Genomic DNA, 26,118 nt, shown 5'->3' on the forward strand with positions numbered 1-26,118 from the left:
AGATAGCCATCATCTCTGTAGAGAGCCGACCTCTGTGGATGGCTACGTATCTTGATGGTATTGAAAATGTCAAACCCTACCAGGTCGGTGATTTCAGCCCCGTCACAGCTCCTCATAGAGACATCAAACAATGGACCGCCTTCTTTCTTCACTCAGAAGGACTGGCTATGGACCAGAATTGACTTTCTGGCATTCAAAATGATTCTGATATCAAGATCACTAATGCTGGTAAATTGTCCTCGCAGACATATGGGCATATACATGTACACATATATAAATATATACTCTCACCTCTACTGCCCCTTCCTACTTGCCCCCCCCCCAAACCACGTGACCGATTTCCTGGTCAACAAGCGTTGGATTTCCTTTCACGATGCGGTATTTTCCAAGTTATTGTTCTCGCTGAAATACCAACATCAAGATGTGACACCGCGTGACCTTTCTCGGCCAATCACAGTCTAAATTCCAGTAGTAAACATTAACTCTCTTGAATCGAACTCTCATTCAGATTCCGATGGCCGAAGACTAGCGACTCGCTTGAAATTTTGAGTACAAAGGTCCCAATAAATGCGCAGAAAATATTTAAGAAGATTAAAGAAATTAATACAATTAATCGGATTCATATTTCACCACGTTCCTTTAAACCTGACAGTTTTCAAAAATCATACGAATGTAAAACCGTTGAAATTTATTAATCTTCATACGAATGTATCTTATATCGGTGCATTAACAATTTTATTTAATGTAATCTATCCGCAGCTGAAAGAAATCAAGATCCTTTTCAGCTCTATGAACTCTAACTCACTGCTTAATTCTAAATGCAAAATTTTTAGCAGTCGTAAGTATATGGCTAAGTTCTTGTTGATAAATTGAATAACTGTACCACAGACTCTACGGCGCTATCTCATTAGTCTTATATTTTATGTTCTAAGGAGAAATAATTCAACCCACCCACCGCTTTGCCTATTTTTGATGTCTTTTTTGTTTAACAGTTTTTCAACCTTCCACCTGTCATATCTACTTCTTGCTCGCCTTTTCCCACTTTTCCTCTTATTCTATCGTCCCATTTTTAGTTTGTTATGCCATGTAGGCTGTGTCTAATCATTGTGCTAGAATATCATAGGTCTTAAATAACAGTTTGGCTTGCTCTCGGCACATGAAACCAATAGCAGCACATAAAAATATGTACTGTATTTATTTATCATTATTTATTAATCACCACATGGAGTACTTTTTTGTTGACCTTACCATCATGGAGCAGTCCACTATATAAACACACACACACACACACACACACACACACACACACACACACACACACACACACACACACACACACACACACATATATATATATATATATATATATATATACAATTAATAAAAACGAAAAAACAACAACGCGAGGAAATGGTACATACAAAGTATTAGCATACGCTCAGGGAAGGAAAGAAAGGTAGAGGAAAGTTCCAGAGAAAAGGAAGACGGAGGAAAAATTAGCTAACGATTCACATGTTGTTACATTTTGAAATGACCGGAAGAGAATGGGTGAAGAAAAAGTTCTTTCTAAGACAGGAGAGTGTAAGAGAAGGAAGTATCTCTGTGTATGTGTGTGCATGTCTATGTGAGATAGCGTGTGTGTGTGTATGTGTGCGTGTCGTGTGTGTGGTGTTGGCCGTTTATATGTGTATGTGTGAGTGAACTATGACATTTTTAAAGAGAACCCATTTCTTGTCACCAGTCACTATTAGGTGGGAAAACGGTTCATTCGTGAGACGTGACAGCAAAGAAGAGCACATATTCACTCTCTGCACGCGATTAGATTCGGGAAGTTTGTGAGGAACCCGTTGACCCAATTTGCTGACTTTTCCAATGGCCAAATCCAAGCTTCTCTGCTAGTTTCTCAATAGTCAAGATGAGATTTTGTTCTGCCAGGGTTTGGAGGACGTCCACGTCGAGCTCAACAGATATTCCAAGACGAAGCTCGTCATCTAGGCTGTAGTTTCCGGCTCAGAATTTCTAGAACCCCCGTTGACCCTGACTTACGCTTATTGTCTGATCACATATACTACATTAATATTCCTCGCGTTTTTAGTTGCGTTGTTGTCATTATTGAACTCATAAAGCAAAATATGCCGAATATGCTCCTTTGTCACTTCCACTACAGCATTGAAAAAATAACTTAAAATTTAACTGCACTCTTCAGTACTTGCACTAAGAATAAATATAAGGTAAAATTACTACCTGCTTTTATAACATGTTGATGCAGGTAGTTTATCCCATCCCCCTCCGACTTTTAGTTCATGCAATTGAAAAAGCCGCATTATTTATGGGAAAACCCAATATTTTAAAAGTAATAAGAAATTCAACATAATATATGTAAGAAAATGGCTTCAAACTCAAAGTGTATTTACACTGGAAAACTGTGCAAACGTAGTTTTAAAACCGTTTTTATAAACGCAAAGGTCTTCGTAAACTAAATACATAATTACTGGCACTGGTCGAACGCTTTTAACACCAAAAACTTTTACATATATTTACAAAAAGTACAAAACATGGTTAAGGGAATAACTCAAGATGGCCAATAGCATGAACTTAGATATTTTAGGTAAGTTGTGACGTAGCAATCGGTGTACGCTAAATATTTTAAATGAATTGAAATTTAAATTATACATAAAGAATATATAAAGAAGACTTACTGGCAATATTGAAGCAAAATGGGGACAAAATTTCCAGACAAAAAAAACAGATATAATTTCACAAAAAAATCCAATTCTTCCCTCTAGAATAATATTAGCAAGGAAGATGGCAAACACCGAGATGGTCCGGTCCTATATGTTCAACATAGCTTAATCTATACAAGGATGCCTAAATCAAAGGTATTAATAGGTTTCCAAGTCTAAGTATGAAGTGTTTTGGCCAGTATAACTTTCATAATAATTCAAAGTTAGCTAAACCGCTAACCCCCCTCCCGCAAAGAAATGCAATTTGTCTGGATTAGTTGTGCTGTTTCTTTCGAAGAGTTTACACATGACACAAATGTTTGTAACTGTTGTTCACGAAAAAAAAAAAACAACTTCAGAGAAAGCTTCAGGTCAATTTATAAATTTTCACCGATATAATAAGTTCGTCATTTTCACTTTTTATCTTCTGTTTGATTCAGGACTAGGTTTATTGACTTACATTTATTAAACACTAGCAGAAATACCCGGCTTTGCCTGGGTTAAAGAGAATAATGAAATCTAAAAACGCCGTCTAGACTACGCAACCCTCAACTGTTAGTAGCTACGATACCATATTTCTACATTAATAACTCTCCAATCCATGCCAGCATGGAACATAGACATTAAGTGGAATGCTAGTCTCTCATCTAGGAGGGCCTTGAAATCAATGTTACCAACTGGGGACTATGTGTGTTGCAGTGATAATAAAAAGACCCAAAGGAGGTCTGCAACGAAATAATTTTACTCAACACTTTGCAAGTGAATCAGTGGAGGCAAAGATGCGTCTCATTTACTTGACAATTTATGCACCACATTGCAGAAATCACAATGTAAGTATATCTGAAAGGGTAGTCTTACACTGTTGTACCGTTGAATTACAAATAATGCTCATCTGTTATGTTCGGGTTAAAATTTCATCAACATCAAAAATATATGAATTTTCATGGGAGTTATGGCCGTTATACATAGAATATAGTTTCCAAATTTCATAAAGATCCGTTCAGTACTTTTGACGTAGTTTTGGATAAGAAAACAAATGACTAATGTGTGTGTTTGTGCGCATGTGTTTGTGTGTGATGGGTGTATATATGTATAGATATCTGTATGCATGTATATATATGTATATATGTGAACATATTACATGTACATCTATATATATATATATACATCTACACATATGTATACATATACATGTATGCATATAGATCTATATCTATATATATCTATGCATATACGTGTACATATGCATCTCTTTCTCTCTTTCTCTCTCTCTGACAGTATCTGTCATTACAGTATCGAAATGTGATTGTTTCAGTTAGTAGAACAGTTTCATTTTTAAAGTGAAAGTATTTGACATGAGTGTTTTTGTTTCACTTTTGACACGTAATACTTAAATAGTGGAGGAGATATTATGTTGCCGTGGGCTAGAACTCTGCAAGAAGTTAAAATTTGTTTTGACTAAAACACAACTGGAACCCTAAGTAAGGCATGTATAAAATTTGAATGAAATTGGTTGCGTAATTCTCGAGTTTTAGGGATTCACACACACAGACAGACAGACAGACAGACACACATTCTCATTTTTATATATATAGATTATCTAGTGACGTCTATGAATGATCTCCTAAAAGGATGTAAGGTAACAAATACTCAAGTCAAATATAACAATGAAGGGTTGCGTTCATATCTTTCACCAAAGTTTTGAAACAACCTCAAATACAAATCGGAACACGACTTCTGTAATTGGCATTTATAGATTTTGTAAGCTCACTGTCTCATATCTAGGCTTTTATCTCAATAAATATTTGTACGTACAATTTACACTAAAATGAATTGCGATTCATCAAAAAAAGTTCTGTGTCTTATTATAGGAATTTCGTCTAACCGAAAGTTCAATGGGATTGAAACCAGAATGTAAAAAAGACCTAACGAAATTTTAATTGCTACAACAAAGTGTGTCTAGTGATTCACCGATTCTGCCATACACAAATACACACACATATTCTGATTCATAATCACTAGAACTTAATACAGATGTTTGTCATGTAAGAGAATATCAAAGGAATATCACAAGATACGAGAAATGCAAAAACGACTTACATTAGATCCAAATAAATGGCCAAGAAATCCTTCTGGTGTATTAAAATATGCGGATAGGTTCTTGGAAATCTGTTGAAAAGGAAATGAGCTTCTGCTTTCAGGTAGATCAAAACTTACGTTTTATACAGGTTAAATAATGTCAAAGGAACAAAACGGTATTAATTAAATTTAATAGTTAGTCTACTAGGCGCAGGTGTGGCTTTGTGGTAAGGAGCTTCTTTCCCAGCCACATAGTTCCGAGTTCAGTCCCACTGCGTGGCACATTGGACATGTGTTTCCTACTATAGTCTCGGGCCGACCATAGCCTTTTGAGAGGATTTAGTAGACGGAAGCTGAAAGAAAATCGTCGTATATATATATTTTTCTTTACGTGTGTGTCTGTGTCTGCGTTTCCTATGCCACCATCACCACCACCATCACTTAACAACAGATGCTGGTGAGTTTATGTCCCCGTGACTTAGCGGTTTGGCAAAACAGACCGACATAATAAGTACTATGCTTGCAAAGAATAAGACCTGGGGTCGATTTCTTTGACTAGAACCCTTTAAGGCGGTGCTCCAGCATGATCACAGTCAAATGATTGAAACAAGTAAAAAAATAAAAGAACATTATGAAAAGTTGACTAACAATGATAGCACGTTATCACTGATGTGACACTGGGGAGAAGTGGAGAATATATTTTAAGATTTAAACACGAGTTTGTTAACATTCTAAAATTATTTTCCTCGAAAAGCATTCTCTGAAATTAAGCAAGTTATTTAGAACATATTACATATACAGTAGAATGGTAAACCAAATCAACTAATACTTATATGACAATAAAATGGTGTACTCGAATATACACAAAGTATGAGACTAATATTGCTTTCCGTACATAAAAAAGGCACATCTAATGGATATACGAGATGGTATAACAAAGTTCCTGGACTATTTCTGTAGCGCGCCAACGAATAGCACACAGTTGCGTGCGCAGTGAGAGCTAACAGTGACTTTCATGAGGCAGTGCGCCGAGTGATACCGCTGTGTTTACTTCGCTAGTTGTGAAATTTGTGTTTTGGTGATCACGTGTATGCTGTAGTCTGAGACTTTATCATGGAGAGGAACAAGGAGCCAGCATGAAAGTTTTCATTAAACTCCGGAAGTCTGCTACAGAAACATTGAGAATGCTTCGGCAAGCTTACGATGAAGAGGCAGTGAGTTGTACGCACAGTTTCAAGTGGTACAGGTGCTTCAAAAGCGGAAGGACACCCCTGGAAAACGATGAGCGATCTGGTAGGCCTGCCACGAGCGTCAACCCAGGAAATGTGGGGAAATTCATCAGCTTCAGCATGAGAATCGTCCCAGGACAATCAATGACGTTGCTGATTTTGTTGGATTATTGTATGGGCCCGTGCAGGCAATACTAACGTCTGAATTGCACCTGCAGCGTGTCGCGAGTTGGGTCTGCGGATTCAACCTTGAGATGAAGCAGCAGGAGATGAAGGCTTTTCAACTGAGACGAAGCAGCAGTCGTCACAATGGAAGAAGCCTTCATCTTCACGACCGAAGGAGGCATGACAGCCACAGGCCAATGAAGAATATGCTAATATATATACATACATACATATATATATATATATATATATATATATATATATATATATATATATATATATATATATATATATATATATATATATATATATATATATATATGCATATATATACATATACATATAATAACTGAAAAGCCCGTCGTTGCTAAGAAATTTTTACAATAGAATGTCTTATATAAATTTTTATTTAGTCTATGTCAGAACATGCTTTCCCTGACGGATAGGCCTCTTGATCATGACAGATTTGTACAATTTTCGCCATCCAGTATCTGCAAATAGTTATATTGTACAATGTAAATGTCTCCAGTACATATATTTATATATTAGTATTCTGTCGTTGATATAAGGCAGCAAGATGGCAGAAACGTTAGCACTCCAGGCGAAATACTTAGCGGTATTTCGTCTGTCTTTACATTCTGAGTTCAAATTCCACCGAGGTCGACTTTACCTTTCACGGTCGATAAATTAAGTACCAGTTGCGTACTAGGGTCGATCTAACCGTCTGGCCCCCTCCCCCAAAATTTCTGATTTGTGCCTAGAGTAGAAAAGAATATTTTGTCATTGATATATTTGATGATGATATGGTTAGTAACAGCAAGTTAATGGGAACGAGAATATCACTTGATACGAAATTTATTTCTGTAAAATTTATAACTTGTGATGAATTATAAAATGTGACATACACAATGAAAGGAAAGACATTACAAAACAACTTACATTCTGAAGGTTAGTCGCAGGAAATTCTGTTGTCGGTATACCAGGCTCCAAATTATTGACAAGCTGTTGAGAAAGAAATGAACCTTTGTAGACAATTTAAACACAAAAGGTCATGAATTAAATCATATAGTTACTCTTTCAGAAACACCTAACTGATACTGGTAGCATGCTGCTACTAGATATAAGTCGAAAATACTCTCTAAGATTGAAGCACAAGTTTGTTGACGTCAGTTATAATATTTGGCAGGAGGTATACTTTCGGAAACTATCCACTTTATTTTGTTCTTTATATATACAGCTGAAATCGTTTGCCCAACAGAAGTCAGCATAATATTAAAGGTTTTGAAAGATCTGCAAGTACAAAGTGTTTTGATTTCTACTAATAACCACTGCAGATATTAACTGTGTGTGAAAGTGCCACGGTACCACTCCTGAGAAGTTGGGAGTCACAAAACCAAAAAGAACACCTGCATTCAAATTTCAGCTCCTTGTCCTCAAAGGTGCTGACAAATTATGTAAAATATAATTCATATCTGCAATGCCATCCATTCCTGTATCAGTGCGTACATGTTCAGTTGAACAATACGTCGAGGAATTGACCTGTACAGGTTCTGAACTGTTTTAAGGGGAATTTGAGTCATTCTTTAAGTAAACCCATATTTAGCTCATTCGAGCGACGATGGGACAGGGAAGCATCTCCTCAACTGTTGCTCCAAAATTCCGAATAAATGTTCGTTCCTAGTGAACCTCAGTGACTTCAATATAATCGAACTGTAAATTTGAATGTAGTCATATCCCTCTAAGAGGTAGAATATTTTCCTTTCAAATCTGCCATGGCAAATAAAATGAGAACGCAGAAAGTGAAAAGACATGCAGTCGTGTTACCACATTTACATAACAGTAAACGTAGCAAGATCTTTTCTACACAATGTCCCAAAAGAATTAAAAGCATTGGGCGGGAATGTTTCAACTGTAGGAAACAGTAAAACTTCTAAATTTTCGGTCACTATATGAAACCACAATTCATCCAACGGATTGAAAACATTTTCCACGAATCGGGAACAGCGAAGTGGGCCACTGCTTAAGAACTTCAGATGTTAGAATGGATTATCAGAACTGTGGTGCCCGACGACATTCGCTGTACTGAGTTGCGGCAAATTCATATTTGCAAAGACACAAATCAACTGTTTGATTTGTGCCAAGGCCTATTTAACAAGGTTTTAAAAAAACCCACGAATATGCTATGTTTTATTCTTCTCTGATTAGAAAAACGTTGACTAAGGCCAAAAGTGTAAGAGAAGAGATGACAGATGGTTATGTTCAGATTCTTCTGAACTCTCCATATTGAACTACTAGGTTTGGAACGTGGTTAAAAGGGCGACTATTTGATATCTTTACAATGCCAATGCTATACGGAAGGCCGCCATTGTCTGTAGGTTCCACAGCGTTTGTAGGTTCCAGACAGAAGGTATCTGCTTATATTGAATGATGAGGACAAATTTCAAATATTCTCGTGCTGAGCTCAGACCGAGGAGTACTCAAAAGAAGCCAGAACAAGATAAAGAGAAAACGCTACGAGTCAAACTCCAAAGCTCACAAACTAAAGAAGATTCAACATATACCATGTACTTCCATCAAAATACTTCATGCAGATGAAATGTAAATTGTAGCAGTCAAGTATAAGAATGTTTAGAGTGTGGTATAAAAAAATACGCAAACAGCTGTCATCCACATACAGGGTCACCACAACTAATAGATCGAGGACGGCCACCGTTACTGTAAAGCCAGACATCGCGCCAATACTGCTGTTGAATATAAGAGGTTTGTTGCAGCTTAGCATTAAAAACAATATCTCATATATGAGACACTTTTCTACAGCACTTACGAAATAATTTATATAGCAATTAAAGTAATATATCTATCAGAGTAAATAAATGGTGCAGAGAAACACATGCCTAAGCATGCTGTGTTTCATACTGACAGAAAAAAAAATGCCACGGAGGAATCGCCATGTACATCTGTGAAAATGTTACAGCCTTAACCTTGTTGGCGTATTCAAATTAAGTCTGTAGCACAGTCATTGTGTATATAAAACACCTAGATGTAATAATATGCACACTATACCGTCCACCTGATACTGCAAATCATGATGGAAAATTTAAGGAAGGCCAAAAAATGATAAAAGTACAAATAAAACTAGATCAAAATATTAATGTACTCCAAATGGAGTTCATTAGCAGAGGGCCCGAAGGCCACATAATTTCAGGAATGACACGGAAAGAACAAAATAAAGTAAAATGGATGACATCAGGTAGTCTAAACTGTGAAAGTACTTTAATCAGCATACTACTAATCATATACCCAACGTCCAAATAATTACGTGTGTGCGCGCGTGAATGCGCACGCGTGTGCGTGTGTGAGTGAGTGTGTGTGTGTGTGTGTGTGTGTGTGTGTGTGTGTGTGTGTGTGTGTGTGTGTGTGTGTGTGTGTGTGTGTGTGTAATCATGTAAATTAACGAACAAAATGAATTTAGGTTGGGCCTGAAATAATGGGAAAAGAGAAAATAAATAAGAGTTAGTAATTTTATTTAAAAAGTAAAGCCAAACCACTCTGACTAAAGAAACCTGTCACCCAAATTGTGATTAATTAAAATAAATGTTAGATTAATGGTTAATTAAAATAAATTATAGAAATCCAAAAACGACTTACTGCCAAGATATTACGCATAATTTGTTTTTGTTTCAGGCCAGATGACGCGAAAATTCTCATACTCAACTGTTGAAAAAGAAAAGGTCTCTTATTTTCAAATGTATCATAACTAAGGCTATATAAGATTGTATAATGCACAAATTTACATACGAATATGAATTAAATCATATAGTTACTTCTTTACAAACGGTAGACTAACGCTGTTAGCGCGCTGTGGATGATGTAACAGTCGGGAATCCATAATTACGCATTTGTTCAATTCAGTAATATCATATCACTGGAGAAATACAATGAAAAATTAATCATATTATTTAGAACAGTTCATATGCAACGTTGTATATAAAGAAAATGATCAATCAAACCGGCAAATAGGGATAGTAAGAACATGTACTCGAATACATACAAAGTAGGACAAACATATTGCTATCTATCTATCAATTTATCTGTGGAGGCGCAATGGCCCAGTGGATTCGCGGTCATAGGATCGTGGTTTCGATTCCCAGACCTGGTGTTGTGAGTGTTTATTGAGCGAAAACACCTAAAGTTCCACGAGGCTCCGGCTGTTCCGGTGATTGGATCAACTGGAACCCTCGACGTCGTAAGCGACGGAGTGCCAACACACACATCAATCTATCTATCTATCTATCTATCTATCTATCTATTTATCTATCTACAGAGAGAGAGAGAGAGAGAGAGAGAGAGAAAGAGAGAGAGAGAGAGAGAAAGAGAGAGAGATAGAAAGAAAGAGAGAAAAGAAACCGTGTTGTGTAGGTGAAATGGTTTGCCCAACAGCTGTCGACGTATTATATTAAAGCTTAGTCAGAAAGCGAACATCTGTGCCAAATAGAATAGAAATTTGCAGGTGCTCGATCTAGGTTTATATTTTTGCATTTTTAACAATAATCATTGCAAAATTTATCTCCATGGCTAACTGCCTAAGTACCAATTTAAGGTGTTGGGAGTGACAAAACCTTAAAATACACGTCTATTCAGATTTCAGTTCCAAGCTGCCACAGGTACCGTCAAACTATATAAAATAGAAATACCATCTATGCCTGTGTGCCGTAGCATATATGTTCACACACACACACACACACACACACACACACACACACACACACACACACACACACACACACACACATAAATACACACACATATACAAATATATATATATATATATATATATATATATATATATATATACACCCTGAAAAGATCGTACAAAACTGCATAAAATGCAGCATATAAATATGCAGCAATATGCAGTTAGTGTGATCGAAGCACGTGTCAGACAACTATTATGAATAAACTAACTGGAACTAAACATAAAGTTTGAATGTTAAAAGTCTTCATTCTCCTTATTATCAGCATTGTATTTTACACTCTAAGTAGCCAAGAGCAAAAAATGCAACATCGGATGGGAGTTAATGGAAATTTATCATAAAATGCACCATCTGAAGGAATCAGCTTTGGCATTTTACATTTTACATTTGGCAATTCGGTATATCCCTCCTCTTATTGCAGATATAAATATATATACATATGCCTTGTATGTGTATTACAAAAGTAGACGGCTTTGAAGTCAACTCGAATTCCTGAAAGCGACGAGTTTACTTCTTCATAATGCATATGCATATCAGTTATTATATATCAAATTTATCCTGGTTGGGTAAGTGGTGCAATCGAAAGGCTTCATATGTAAAATGTGGACACCTCGAGCTGTTATTTGTGTAAGGAAGAGAAAATGTTTCTTCCCTAACGTCCGAAATGTTAGCTGTTGAAGATATGCAATTGTTTTTGTTTTTTTAATTTTTTTTCTCTGAAATGCAGGGACTAACTCTGGCTCTGCTGCCTCATTCATTTCATCTGTTAGTTTTTCACTATGATACTAGAGTTTATTTGAGAATTGGCTACTGTCTAATCTTTAACGCTCCATACCATAATAGACAAAAATGTTGCATGTTTTTATTCATATGTCTAAACACTGGCAAGTGCTGTGTGTATCTTTTCTTGAAGACATTTTCAGTCAATCCTACGTAAGTATTTGTGGGCCAGTGATATCAGCAGTGTAAAACAGTACATTTTCAAGGCACATAATCAGAGGACAGTTATCAGGAGTCTATATTTACAAGATCAATATGGGCTCTTCCTCATGCACTTGTACTTACTGACACTGAAGGTCAATAAACAATTTTTGGGGAGACAACTATAGTTTAAGTTAAATGTGTTTCTAGTGAAACTCGTGGTATATATGTGAGCGTGGAAAATGGATGTTGAAATTTTCAAAAATCGTCAAAGGATGTTTGCAAAAACGTATATGCTGAATAGAGGGTCATATCTCAAATGTTTCTTAGGCCAACATGATTTGATGCAAGTTTCTACAGCGGCGTTGCAGCGTGTATTGTTACTTCTGAAAATAATTGACAGTTTTAATAATCAACAACCAAAAGGATATACATACATAGATGCTTACACACACACACACACACACACACACACACACACACTCACACTCACACACACACTCACACACACACGCACACACACACACAAACACACGCGCACAAGCGCACACACACACACACACACACACACACACACACACACAGAATGTTTGTATTGTGAGGTAGCGCATTAAGGAAAGTATATATTGAACACAAGTGAATGCTGATTTTTACTCACATATAATTAGCATACAATCAGTGAAGAATAATAAAAAAAAAGAATTTTATAAAACGTGGATTCAAAAGTACGCCCAAAGATACTTATCAAAATGTTCGCCATTTTTTCTATTTAATGTAACGATCAGTTCAGGACAGGGTAGATCGGCACACCTTTTGGCACAATTCTGTGTCGATCTCACGGACAGCATTTTGTAATACAGTTCTATATTTAAGAGATGAGGAATGATGTACATTATTTACATTTGACGGATATTTGTCCTCATCTTGCTTGTTGTTGTTAACAAAACGTTTCGGCTGACATACCTTCCAGCCTCCATCAGGTGTCTTGGGAAAATTTCGAACAAGGGTTCCCATTCCTAAGGTATTTTTCGAACTCTGAATCTTAGGGTTACTAGTCCACGTTCTTAGCCACTACGCCATATGCCCGTGGGCAAGTATGGAGTGAATTTTTAGAGCTTATAAATCTAATATTTTCCTATCCTTCCTTAATACCGGTTCCTATATGCTATTCTTATATCACTCAGTCTGCTTAGGAGGTTGTTGTGTCCTAGCATATGTGCTGCTTCATTTAGTTTTCGCATTTTCCAGTAATGTTCTCTGTCTATTATTTTAACTTCATCCCACGTGGGGAGGTGGTCTCCATTTTTCCATACATGATCAGCAATATCTGATTTATTAATATCTCCTTGTGCCACAGTTTGCGATGTTTCTCTACCCTTATTTTGAAGGGCCGGCATGTTTCACCTTTATATAACCAACCACAGAAGCATGGGATGGAGTACACGCAGTTTTTGGTTATATTCTCTTCTATTAGTGGTTTTACTCGAAGGAGATATTTGCGAAGTGTTGTATTACTCTTGAATACTGTCCTGATGTCATATGGGCCGCATATCTTCTGTATCTTTTCGGGGAGGCCTTTCACATAGGGTAGACAGGCTGTATACAGTTTATTGGTTTCATCCTCTCTTTTCTTCATAATTGAAGTAGATAGTATGTTTTTGGGCTAGTTGTTGCAACAACTCCAAAACATTCTATCATATGTAAATAAAGCATTTTGTATTTTCCCTCGAAACTGATCAACAGTACGTGGATTGTGACCATATACCAGATTTTTTCATACTCCCCAAAGAAAAAGTTACATGGGGGGCGGGGTCAGGCGACCGGGCTGACCATTCAATTGGCCCTCTTCGTCCAATCAACGCGCCAGGAAAATTGTCTTCCAGCCACTGCTGGACTGGCAATGAATAATGTCGATCTCCCATTGATCTCTGAGTTATTGATCGAAAGTCTTTAATACTATGCTGCGTTACTTTACAAACAACTTGTATATATATATATATATATATATATATATATATATATACATACATACAAACACACACACACACATCACATATATATATATGTACATCTAGATATGTATGTATATTCGTACATATGTATGAATTCATGCACGTATATACAGGTATATGTTTATGTATGTTTATCAATGCATGCGTGTGTGTGTGTGTGTGTGTGTGTGTGTGCGTGTGTGTGTGTGTGTGTCGTAGTAGTAGTAGTAGTAGTAGTCTTTGGATGGAATTTATGAAAATTTAATGCCTCACTACGCGCTTTCCAGAATCACACGTCTCTTAAGATCATACACCGTATTCTTGGTTTCAATTATAGTATAGTGCGTAGTATCCGTGGGCAGTGGGTTGAACATTTTCATGAATTCATTTTTTTTCTGGCGATATAACATTAATAGATGCTGAACAGAGGTATGCCTATCCCTTTTGACCAGTGCGAAGGTTGATTGAGTTATGTGTATTTGGTGGAGAGGAAGGGAAGGTGATGTAAAGAGAGGAATGAATAGTAGTCATATGCGGATGGAGGTGTGTGAGGTGATGGACTAATTTTGCTATTTCTGCAGATGTCAAGGATGGGTGGTACATTCCTTTGACTATCTCATTTAAGGTATGACTTTCTTCAATGAATTCCGAATTAAACAGGCCAATTGGTAAGCTACTACAGCCATTAGCCGTTGAGGTTTATTGTCTGAAATGATAAATGATACTTTTTTTAAGGTCATCTTTTAATTGTTTCTGTTGGTGTAGTGTATAGCATCATAAATATTGGCTGGTCTGTTTGTTTACTTGTTTGCGTTCCTTCTGTTGTTCTATAATATACTAAGGGCATCAATGTTATTCAGTTTCAAAATGCTTTTTCAGACTTCTGCCCTTAGGCAACAGTCTGCCGACCGGCGTCTACTCCTGGAGTCGCACTGCCATGGGATGCGTATTTGTTTTGCAGTGCTTCTCCCCTATTTGTCGATTTTTGCGATGGTTGGAACGAAAGAACACCATGCTTCCGTGAATAAGTTCCTCATCATCCAAAAAGTGCTTCCCTTTAAATAAAGACTTCATGCTTGGTAAGATGTGAAAGTCAGATGGTACGAAGTCGGGAGAGTAAGAGGGATGAGGTAAGATTTCATAGTCGCAGAAGTGTGCTTTCGTCTTGGCAACGTGTGATCTCGGACGTTGTTTTGGAGGAGGCAAACAACTTTGGTTATCATGCCATGCTTCTCTGCTTTGATGGCGTCCCGCAATTTCTGCAGCAGAGAAGCATATTATGCTCTGTTAATTGTGGTGCCCTTTGCCGGAAAATTCATCATTACTACTCTGCGCTGGTCCCAAAAACCTGTGAGTATCACCTTACCTGCAGAAGGTTGGACACGAAACTTCTTTAGAGGTGGTGAATTATCATGCTTCTATTGCTTCCACTGGACTTTAGTCTCAGGATCATTGTGATGGACCCATGTTTCATTCTGTGCGATAAGTCTGCCGAAAAAGTCCTACTCCTTTTCTTAGCACATTGCCAAATGCGCCTGGGAGCAATTGACTCGTTCCTCCTTCTGAAAGGGTGTGAGGATCCGAGGAATCCATCGTGTAGACAACTTCCGCATGTGCAAATGGTCGTGAATAATTTTTTCCACGGACCCTACACTTATTATTATCTCTTTTTGGGCTAGATGCCGAATAATTATGCAACGATCCTCTAAAATGGCGACTTCCACTTTATGGATGGTGTCGCCATCAATGGTGGGTCGTCCAGGAATAGAACAGTTTCCACTAATATCCGACATTTGAACTGGTGATGCCAGTGATTGATTACGTCGTATAAATGGTACATTATCACCATAAACTTCTTTCATTTCATCGAAAGTCTATTTTGGTGTATGGCCTTTCTAGTATAAGAACCTGATCGCGGATGTGCATTCAACTTCGTCCATTATAATACCTTAGTCCACTTCAGCAACCATGAAAGACAAATGAATACCAGTGGAATGCTGCAATTTACAATGTGACATCCAGAGACAAGTATGATTATACCTGTTTAAGTTCCGTGTCCGGCAATAACCGGAAGTGAGTCAGGGGAAATCTTTAATGAACACCCTTCGAGTGTGTATGTGTGTATGTATATATATATATATATATATATATATATATATATATATATATATATATATATATATATATACATAGTGTGTGTTTGTGTGTGTGATTGTGTGCGCGTGTGTGTACCTGTATGTATGAAAGTATGTATATATATATATATGCAAGTATGTGTGTGTGTGTGTGATCCATAGATGAGACCCAGAGATTCTCAATACAGAGAACATTTAGTTGTGCTCAAATGATTCAAACATACACTCTGATGTATTTAAAAGAGACCAACTCCACGGGGTAAGCAATGATTAAACGAGTGATCAAGTTGACCAGATATACAGGCAGTTATGCGGATAAACAAATTAGAAGTATTAAATATAACAGTTTTGATATGAACTACAAAATATGTATATATGTATGCATGCAAAACGAGAGAAAGTGAAAAGTGGAGACTTTCAGATTATGAATATTTAAGTATAAATAGACAGTATAAGTATAAATATTAATAGATCCAACTTACACAGAGAACAAACGACAGAGAAAATTAAAGGGTTTGAAGAAAGGTATTATACGTCCAACAGCTGCTGGAATTATAAAACCTTTATTTCTAACCCTTTAATTTTTGCCTGTCATTTGTACTGTATGTAAGTTAGATCTATTAAAATAAATATCTGCATATTTATAATTAAATATTCATCGACTGAAATTCTCTACTTTTTTCTTACTCTCGTTTTGCATGCATACATATATACATATTTTGTATTTCATATCCGAACTGTTATAATATTTGATACATCTAATTTGTTAATCTGAATAATTGTCAATTGCCTGTATATATGTGTATGCATATATGTTTGCATGCTTTTGTGTATATATATATACATGTATATATATATATATATATATATATATATATATATATATATATATATATATATATATATATATATATATATATATATATATATATATATATATATATATACATATATATATATATATATATATATATATACATATATATATATATATATATATATATATATATATATATATATATATATATATATATATATATATATATATATATATATATATATATATATATATATATATATATATATATATATAAATTAATAGTTATCGCCAAGCCAACATGGCAGTCCCAAAATTAGGACGAAATCTGCCGTGAATTACTAGCTAGAGGCGATGGCTTCTTGGAGCTAATTCACGGCAGATTTCGTCCTAATTTTGGGACTGCCATGTTGGCTTGGCGATAACTATTAATTTCCAGTACCGCTGCCGTAGTCTCCTTTAGAGAGACTTAGAAATATTAATAACTATATATATATATATATATATATATATATACATACAGAGAGAGAGAGAGAGAGAGAGAGAGAGAGAGAGAGAGAGAGAGGTGGGGAGAGAGAAAGAGAGATGAATCTGGTAATGAGAACAGGGAAGGAATATCCCGAAACACAATGATCTATGCAAGTCAATTACTATGATATTATATGATATGTATAACTGGAACCGAATCAAACCTAGAAATTTATAAAAGAATTTATAAGAATTAAAATTAAAAGAATTCAGTCTATTTACTTCCAGTGTTGATATATCAAAACTTACCTGTGACAAAATATCTCCTCGGTGAGAGGAAGACACTTTTGCAGATGGGCCATTGGTTATACTATATACAAGTAGGAGAAAGAGAGAAAATAAATAAGTATATCGTCTGAATTCCATCGCCTTTATTTTTACAGATATCCTACTGTCTATGGTACAACACTGATAATGACGTGGCGTAAAGATACACGTCAGAAATATCCGGTAAGTACTGAATATGCGTTCACTCACTTCCGGAACGGGCGCACGCATATCTATCTATCTATCTATTTATCTATCTATCTATCTATCTATCTATCTATCTATCTATCTATCTATCTATCTATCTGTCTGTCTGTCTGCCTGCCTGTATGTCTGTTTATCTGTCTATGTATCTATCTACCCGTCTATCTCTTTCTCTTACGAACACACACACACACATGACTTATATATAAACAATCATACAAAATATTTAATATCCTATTGGAAGGGAGAATGTTAAAGGAGTACTACGAAATACAACCATGTGATTAGGAAAAATTCGTATCTTAAATACGAATTTTTCCTAATCACATGGTTCGCATGGTTCCATGTTCAGTAGCACTGTGCTGCATTTTTGCAAGGGACAAGTTGGTGAAAGCTTTGTGAGTGCACATTGGTAGTTGTATAGATATATATCTGTGTATGTGTCTGTGCGTGCGCATGTATGTACATACATATAAATTAATAATAAAAATAATAATCCATGGATGAAATTTATAAATATTTTGGTGTTTTAGTGATACAACACAGACATCTAAATTGATAGGGTTTCTCTAAGGATATAGCAGTACTTGTCAGCACAATTTTTTTTTACTTCTCTGAGACATGGTTCTCCTGGGATCTTATCTAGATGTTTCTGACATCCCTTTTTCATCATACCTAGGACACTGACAATAACAGAAATAGTTCTCACTTTAAGAGGTCATATCTTTTGTATTTCAATTTCCAGGTTCTTATATGGAACGTGTAAACCAGGTTTTTATTATTGAAACTTTAAAATTTATACTTCAGAACAATTATTTCATGCTTCATGACACCTACTATCGACAAAAACGTGGAATTGCGATGGGAACCTAATAATGGGATATTTTGAATTCACCATATATGGAGTGTCACTGCTAAAATATGGATAGCCATTTCACCTTTATATAAGAGAGATAAGATATGTGAAAAGATATGTGGAAGACTGCTTTATCATTTGGAATGAGACCTTTGATAAAATTGTGTGTGTGTGTGTGTGTGTGTGTGTGTGTGTGTGTGTGTGTGTGTGTGTGTGCGTGAGTGTGTGTCCTGTTTGTTATCAATTTTGACCCTCCGCAAAATCCCAAATTGTATTTAATTTGCTTTGCGGGAGAAACTGTTTTATCGAAAGCGTATATTATTGTTAAATGCTCGAAATACGAGAGTAGAAAAGCAGCCAACAATTGATGAAGGGTTGTTCTTTATGTTGTTTGCCTTGTTTTCCGTTTGTGTCTTTCGTTGTACGAAAAAATAGCTCATATTCCACGTATGTATGTGTGTGTGTACGTATATGTGTATACATATGTATGTGTATGTGTGTGTATATGTATATATGGATAGGTATACGGGTAAAGTGTATGTATGCATATGTATACGGGTAATATAGTATAGTAAAGAGAAATAAACAAAATAATTAATTAATCTAGTGGAAATCCACAGGAGAGCAATAAAAATAGAAAATTAAGGAGTTATCTCCCCTATAATAACAAAGACGAAAGCGAACGAGATCCTAAAGACTTAATAATAGTTATATATGTGTTTTTTCGTGTTTTGTTCGAAAGGTAACCACTCCTGAAGAAGTGCCAAATGTCTAAATCCAATGGACCAGTCACTGGATAAGTTTGTCACAGAAATGTTAACATAGAGTGGTGAATAAATCGATATATCGAATTTGAAGTCTCTGTCTCTTTTGAATATGAAAATTTAAAAGTTTAAAAACCTTATAATATATATATATATATATATATATATATATATATATATATATATATATATATATATATATATATATATATATATATATATATATATATATATATATATATATATTTATATATATATATACATATTTGTACACGACAGGTTTCTTTCAGTTTCAATCTACCATATTCACTGTCAAGGCTTTGGTTGACCCGAGGCGATAGTAGTAGGCAGTTGGCCAAAGTGCCATGCAGTGGAACTAAACCCCAAAACATGTGGTTGCGAAGCAAGTTTCTTACCACACAGCCACTCCTGACCCTGTGTATATGTTATATTTGTGCTGATGGGTATATGTCAATTAGTGTATTGATATATTGAGTAAAGTACTGGTACAGTTTGGGCTACCTGGTGTCATCCGCGGTTGGGGAATAGGTTTGTTGGATCTACTTCAGGAATTCCAGATAATCGATTAAACAAACAGATAGAATTGGTATGACTCTTTATTTTGTACGATTATCGTTTCGACCCATCCTGCGACTCCCCTTTATGGGTGGGACGTTGTGCATCATATTGTGTTGCATCAATTTTGCAGTCTGTGTCATATAAATATATATGAATTTCACACATAGACGCTACACATGCACTCACACAATAGCAGACACATGTACACAAACAAATATTTACTTATATAATGTATGTATTTACATTTTGTGTGTGTATGTGCGTGAGTGTGTGAGAGAGTGTGCGTGTGTGTGTGTGTGTTTGTGTGTGTGTGTGTGTGTGTGTGTGTGTGTGTGTGTGTGTGTGTGAGTGTGTGTGTGTGTGCATACATGTCTATCAACATATACAGATACAAAGGCACCGAGCTGGCTGAATCGTTAGCGCGCCGGGCGAAATGCTTAGTGGTATTTCGTCTGCCGTTACGTTCTGAGTTCAAATTCTGCGAGGTCGACTTTGCCTTTCATCCTTTCGGGGTCGATAAATTAAGTACCAGTCACGCATTGGAGTCGATGTAATTGACTTAATCCCTTTGTCTGTCCTTGTTTGTCCCCTCTATGTTTAGCCCCTTGTAGACAATAAAGAAATAAGAATCGTTAGCACGCCAGACTTAATGCTTAGGGGCATTTCGTCCGTCTTCATGTTCTGAGTTAAAATTCCGCCGAGGTCGACTTTGCGTTTCATCCCTTCCGGGTCGATAAAATAAGTACCAGTTGAGCACTGGGATCTATGTAATGGACTTACCCCTCACCCGATATTACTGGCCTTGTGCCAAAATTTGTAATTGATATATACAGACCTAGAGGCAACGAGCTGGCAGGATGCTTAGCATGCCGGCCATTTCTTTCGAATTTACTTTTTGTGTTCAAATGCCACCGGGGTCAGTTTTGACTTTCATCCTTTCATGCTCAATAAAATAAGTACCAGTTGAACACTGGGGTCGATGTAATCATCTTTCCCCCTCCACCAAAATTGCTGGCCTTCCACCAAAATTTGAAACCAATATATACAGGTATATGTATTTATATATGTGGATTATTTGTGTATTTAAATCACGCCCCTTTTATTTTCCACATGCTTAATTCCTGGAAAGGTTATAGGGGAAAATCTTCGATCCCCTCTTCCATTGGGTCTCGCCTCCAATTGACTCAGCTGGAACCCGAAAGGTCCGACCGAGTTCATTGATGTTATCCAAAGAACTTGCTCATGATCTACCTCTTGGCTTCTTCTCAATTGTTTCTGCCAGTGAAATCTATCCATTGATTCTTTCCTGGGGCATTCTTACCACATATCCGTAGTATCGGAGCTGTGATCTCCCACTTCGGAGAACGAGGGGCTCTACCTGGAACACCTCTCTGATGATCCTGGCTACGCAAATAATAGAGTAACATGTCTCCAAAGACAATTCGGAAGGAACCCCATTTCGCCGTTTCACGATCGTATTCATTCGATTATTACCCAAGAGGATCAGAACTGCTTCCGCTTATTCTACTTTTTCCATATACTCGAAGGTACAAAAATGAAGATCTTTCATTGACGTTAATGTGTATTACACTGAGCACCACAAAGGTTCACCATTTGAGGTTATAAGAGGGTTTCACTTATTTGTAATAAAGAAGAATTATGACAATAACTGATTACGCAGCATTTCGACAAAGAACGTGGTCACATGTTGGTGAGCAGAGAAATGCGGCTGCTGATGTCCATATTCTTATTGCGACTGTGGCGATACTTCACTGTCGCTGACATGCTGAATACCACAACAGAGAAAGAAAAAGACTGTTTCATCCACCATATAAGATAGCCTTGCGAGGTAATTTGAAATTACAAGAAGGAATTGTGCGCTCCCTCTTATATTGCAAGGTTATCTTAAAATATAAGAAAACGCTGTGCACTCTAAAGTTGCGACCTTTGGTGTCTCCCAGAAAGCATACCATGTGGCAAGAATAGTCTTAAATCATTCTATTCGTATGGCTGTGCAAGTGAGTGTCAGTTTTTGACGATCCCTCCGGAGTGCAAAGAACCTCGTAACTCGTTGCGTGTAGAAGTTTGTCAGATGTGTGTCGTGCACCATCTCTTGTAACCCAGAGGGAGGGTATGTTTTCTTTTTTATTTTCTATATGCACTAGTCTCATATGAAGGTGCAGCTAATGCTATGTTTATTTGGTTTTCTAGACTTAGCTTTCATTTGGCGTATTTTGCCTGTTTTTTTACAAGTGGTCACATGACCATATCCGTTCGTGCCGACTGGTTGCTTTAAGTCATCCAATCAGACCGCTTGCAAGACCAGCAAAAGTGTGGTCTATTTTGAGTCAACAGATGGTTATAAGTAAGGAATTTCTATGATATAGCCAGAGAGGAGAGAATTGTCACCAGAGATCTTTGATGCTATGGTTTGTGTTTATCCCGCCCTCATCAACATGTACAAGCTGCACATGGAACCGATGTATTTTTGTTAACAGTATTATTTATACCTTTGAAACACATGCACCACTATATATTTTCTGTTTTTGTTAGTTTTCGTCACGTAGTGTTCTACATTTTGAAATACTCGCAATTTATATTTTTACTGCTTATGTTTGCTTCGCTTGATATATTTCCGAAATAAAACATTTTAATGTCCAATATATACTTCACATTATTACATAGGCCTAGGAGTGGCTGTGTAGTAAGTAGCTTGCTTACGAACCACATGGTTCCGGATTCAGTACCACTGCGTGGCACCTTGGGCAAGTGTCTTCTGCTATAGCCTCGAGCCGACCAAAGCCTTGTAAGTGGATTTGGTAGAGGGAAACTGATAGAAGCCCGTCGTATATACGTATATATATATATATATGCATGCATGTATGTGTGTATATGTTTGTGTGTCTGTATTTGTCTCCCCAACATCGCTTGACAACCGATGCTGGTGTGTTTACATCCTCGTAATTTAGCGGTTCGGCAAAAATGATCGATAGAATAAGTACTAGACTTATAAAGAATAAGTCCTGGGGTCGATTTACTCGACTAAAGGCGGTGCTCCAGCATGGCCACAGTCAAATGAATGAAATAAGTAAAAGAGTAAAAGAGTATACGTTAATGCAAAAAATATTGTTTATTGACTATGTTCAAAATGATCACAAAATCAATGGAAAGTTCAATGTAAACTTGCTAAGGAAGTTACAAAAGACTATCAAGACCAAGCGCCCAGAAAAACTGCTGAATGGGATCTTGTTTCATTAGGACAATGCTTCAGCACACGAGCCCTTGGTTTCAATGGCTGCAGTGCTTGACTGGATTAGAACTGGTTGGTCACCCTCCCTATGTTAGTGACTTGGTTCCAACTGATTATCATCTGTTTCCCTACATGAAAAACACTCGGCTGGGCACCAGTATCGAATACTTTGTTTTCTATACACACACACAAACACACACACACACACACACACACACACACACATACACACACACACACACACACACAAGTATATACTTTCATGGACTGTAGACACGTGGGTAGGCACCCATAGATATAAATATGGAGATAAGCACAATCCGACACAGACATATTGTTGTGGGGGGATGAGAGGGTTACCAACTCAAGTGTCTACGTGGCACGTGTATGCGTGTGTATATATATATTCCTCAGCGCGAATGAAGATATGGTTATATGCCTATGTATAAACATGGGATGTGGGTAGAGAAATATACATATGTATCGATATATATATGCAAATGTGCATGTCCGTGTATATGTGTAGATATTTTCATGCATTTATCATGTATATACGTGTGTCCATGTATGGATATATACATAAGTATATGTGTGGATATATATATATATATATATATATATATATATATGCATATTAAGTGTATGATTTAAGTTATAGAACGCAGTATGACAAATTCAATCACATTTATTATAAATAGAGGAGATAGATGTTAATATGGGATAAAATATTTATTCAATTCGGTAGACGATCGTTTCGTACAGAAAGACAATAAATTCATTTTAAGAATCTGAATTGTCAAAGAGCACAATAAGAAAAAGAAAAACTTAATAACGAAAAAGGAGGACTTTAGAATTACATGGGTATTGGGTTCTTATGAAATTAAAAAAAATAAATTGTTCTACGAGTCATGTCTATTTTAAACACGATTAAAGGGTAATGACTAGGTGATGATATATATATAACATAGAAATATATGCGACTTTCTCTCTATTGATTAGTGTAAATAAGCAAGTTTAAAACTCCATATAGAGGAAATAAGCAAATGGAGTTAAAAAACCAAATATGGGAGTACGGAATTCTTAGATAGAGGACACTGAAATTTATATTTGACCGTTAATACGCAATACGGCTTATTTATAAATGAGAAAAGATGTTTAGGACTCTCGTCAATGGTTAGTGGTATATAAACTTTATAATAGGGATTTTATGTAAATATGTCAGGAATATAGAAGGAGGTAATTTAAGGACAATAGTTAAATCAGTAAGAAACACAGACAAATTCACATTTGGAACTTGAGAAAAGTTTTGCATATTTATACTGTTCCACTCACAGATTGGACTTGTAATGTACGAATCAGCCGGGCAATTTCCCTTTCTGAAAATCCTAGTTTATCCAGATTCTCCTTTAAGCATTTACTAACAAAAGTTTGTGCTCCAATTATTGTTGGTATGAATATGGATTTATAGTCTGGATATAGAAGCTAAAGGTTTCGAAGCAACTGTCCATGGATATCTTCATTTTCTCTGATTTTCAAAGAGATATTTATATGATTGTACATACCTCTGCTCCTCTGTCTCAAATAACAATATCTGGCCTGTTATGCTTGCATTTGACAGAATTTTTCCTGGGAATATTCCACCAGTATTTCTTGGTTGGTGTTTATGAATGCATTGCATAACAGAGGGATTTTCTAAGTTAAATTCAGGACAGTCTTTTTTGCGGATGGCATTATAAATTGTTTTAGCAACAACATCGTGCCGCATAGGGAGGTAGTACTGTGACGACATTTTAGGACAGCTGCTAATCATATGCTTGGTGTCTTCCACAGAAACATGACATAACCTATAGATGCGGTTGCACCTTAGGATTACAAGAGTGTCACTGTCTCTCTTGATCACCAGGTACTTTGTGGCAATCCCCTCTTCCTGTCTTGCAAACGTATAGCCTTCAAAGTGTGATGTGATGTAGTAGTCTTGTATCCAAGAGAGGCTGCGCTTCGTGTCAATTCTAATGTCTTCTTCAAGCTTCCGCGCGACATACTCATGCATGGTCATTTTTGTTTTGTATGTTGAGTGCTTTCCATCCAGGTCTCCTCTGAGGTAGAAGAGCCCAGCTGTTTTGGGGCTGTATAGGAGATCACCAGGAAGAGAGTGTTTCTTGAACTCACTTCCCTTTTCAGGACTGCATTAGCACATTTATTTTTACTGCTGTTGTTTAGCATGTGCTGCCTGAGTGATACCATACAGCATTCGAAGGCCGTCTGTGCACTAATCTCAGGCCTCTACCACCTTCATTTCGTCTTAGGTAGAGACTGTCAACATCACTGCTTCTGTAGAAATTCCCAGCTGTTGTCAGGATTTTGCGGGTTTTTGATATCTAGGGAGTGGATTTCCTCTACAGAACAATCAAGTATCCCAAATGTTGGGATCAGCACTGATACTGCAAATGTATTGTGGGATATTGTTGTAAGGAAGAGTTCCGACTACTATATTTTCCTAAGTCTGGTGTAATATTTTTGGGTCATTCTATCTTTATTCACAGTGCCTTCATTATGTATGTATGTATGTATGTATGTATGTATGTATGTATGTATGCATGTATGTATGTATGTATGTATGTATGTATGTATGTATGTATGCACATACTGATGTCGTTATTCAGTTATATTTCAAGATTTCTTGCCAATAAAGAGCCGGTTTCTAACCTGGATCTAAGGCTCCTTCACTGGAAATTCAACATCGGTAGGGTATTTTTGTATGTATGTATGCATGTATGTATGTATGTATGTATATATTTATGTATCGTATAATACTCCAGGTACACTTTTAAATAAAAACAAACAGCATCACGTTCA

General features: G+C 36.5%; 1 protein-coding gene across 2 annotated transcripts in view; it reads right to left on the reverse strand.

Annotated features, from left to right (window-relative positions):
• The window catches only part of LOC149133360 (galectin-3-like), a 29,327-nt gene extending 11,520 nt beyond the window's left edge, over positions 1 to 17,807 (reverse strand). Inside the window, exons 1-5 of one of the 2 annotated variants that reach the window (XM_089360160.1) lie at positions 17,592 to 17,801; positions 10,021 to 10,121; positions 9,845 to 9,910; positions 7,136 to 7,198; positions 4,824 to 4,892 (exon numbers count right to left, since the gene is read on the reverse strand). In XM_089360160.1, coding sequence (XP_089216286.1) covers positions 4,824 to 4,892; positions 7,136 to 7,198; positions 9,845 to 9,904 — 192 coding nt within the window. In that variant the 5' untranslated portion in view covers positions 9,905 to 9,910; positions 10,021 to 10,121; positions 17,592 to 17,801. Of the gene's footprint in view, positions 1 to 4,823; positions 4,893 to 7,135; positions 7,199 to 9,844; positions 9,911 to 10,020; positions 10,122 to 17,591 lie in introns of both variants that reach the window. The other variant, XM_089360159.1, reaches the window with a different exon arrangement.
• Positions 17,808 to 26,118: the final 8,311 nt, after the last annotated feature.

The sequence above is a fragment of the Octopus bimaculoides genome, chromosome 11 (assembly GCF_046866305.1).
Source record: "Octopus bimaculoides isolate indiv1 chromosome 11, ASM4686630v1, whole genome shotgun sequence".
Classification (NCBI taxonomy): Eukaryota; Metazoa; Mollusca; class Cephalopoda; order Octopoda; family Octopodidae; genus Octopus; species Octopus bimaculoides.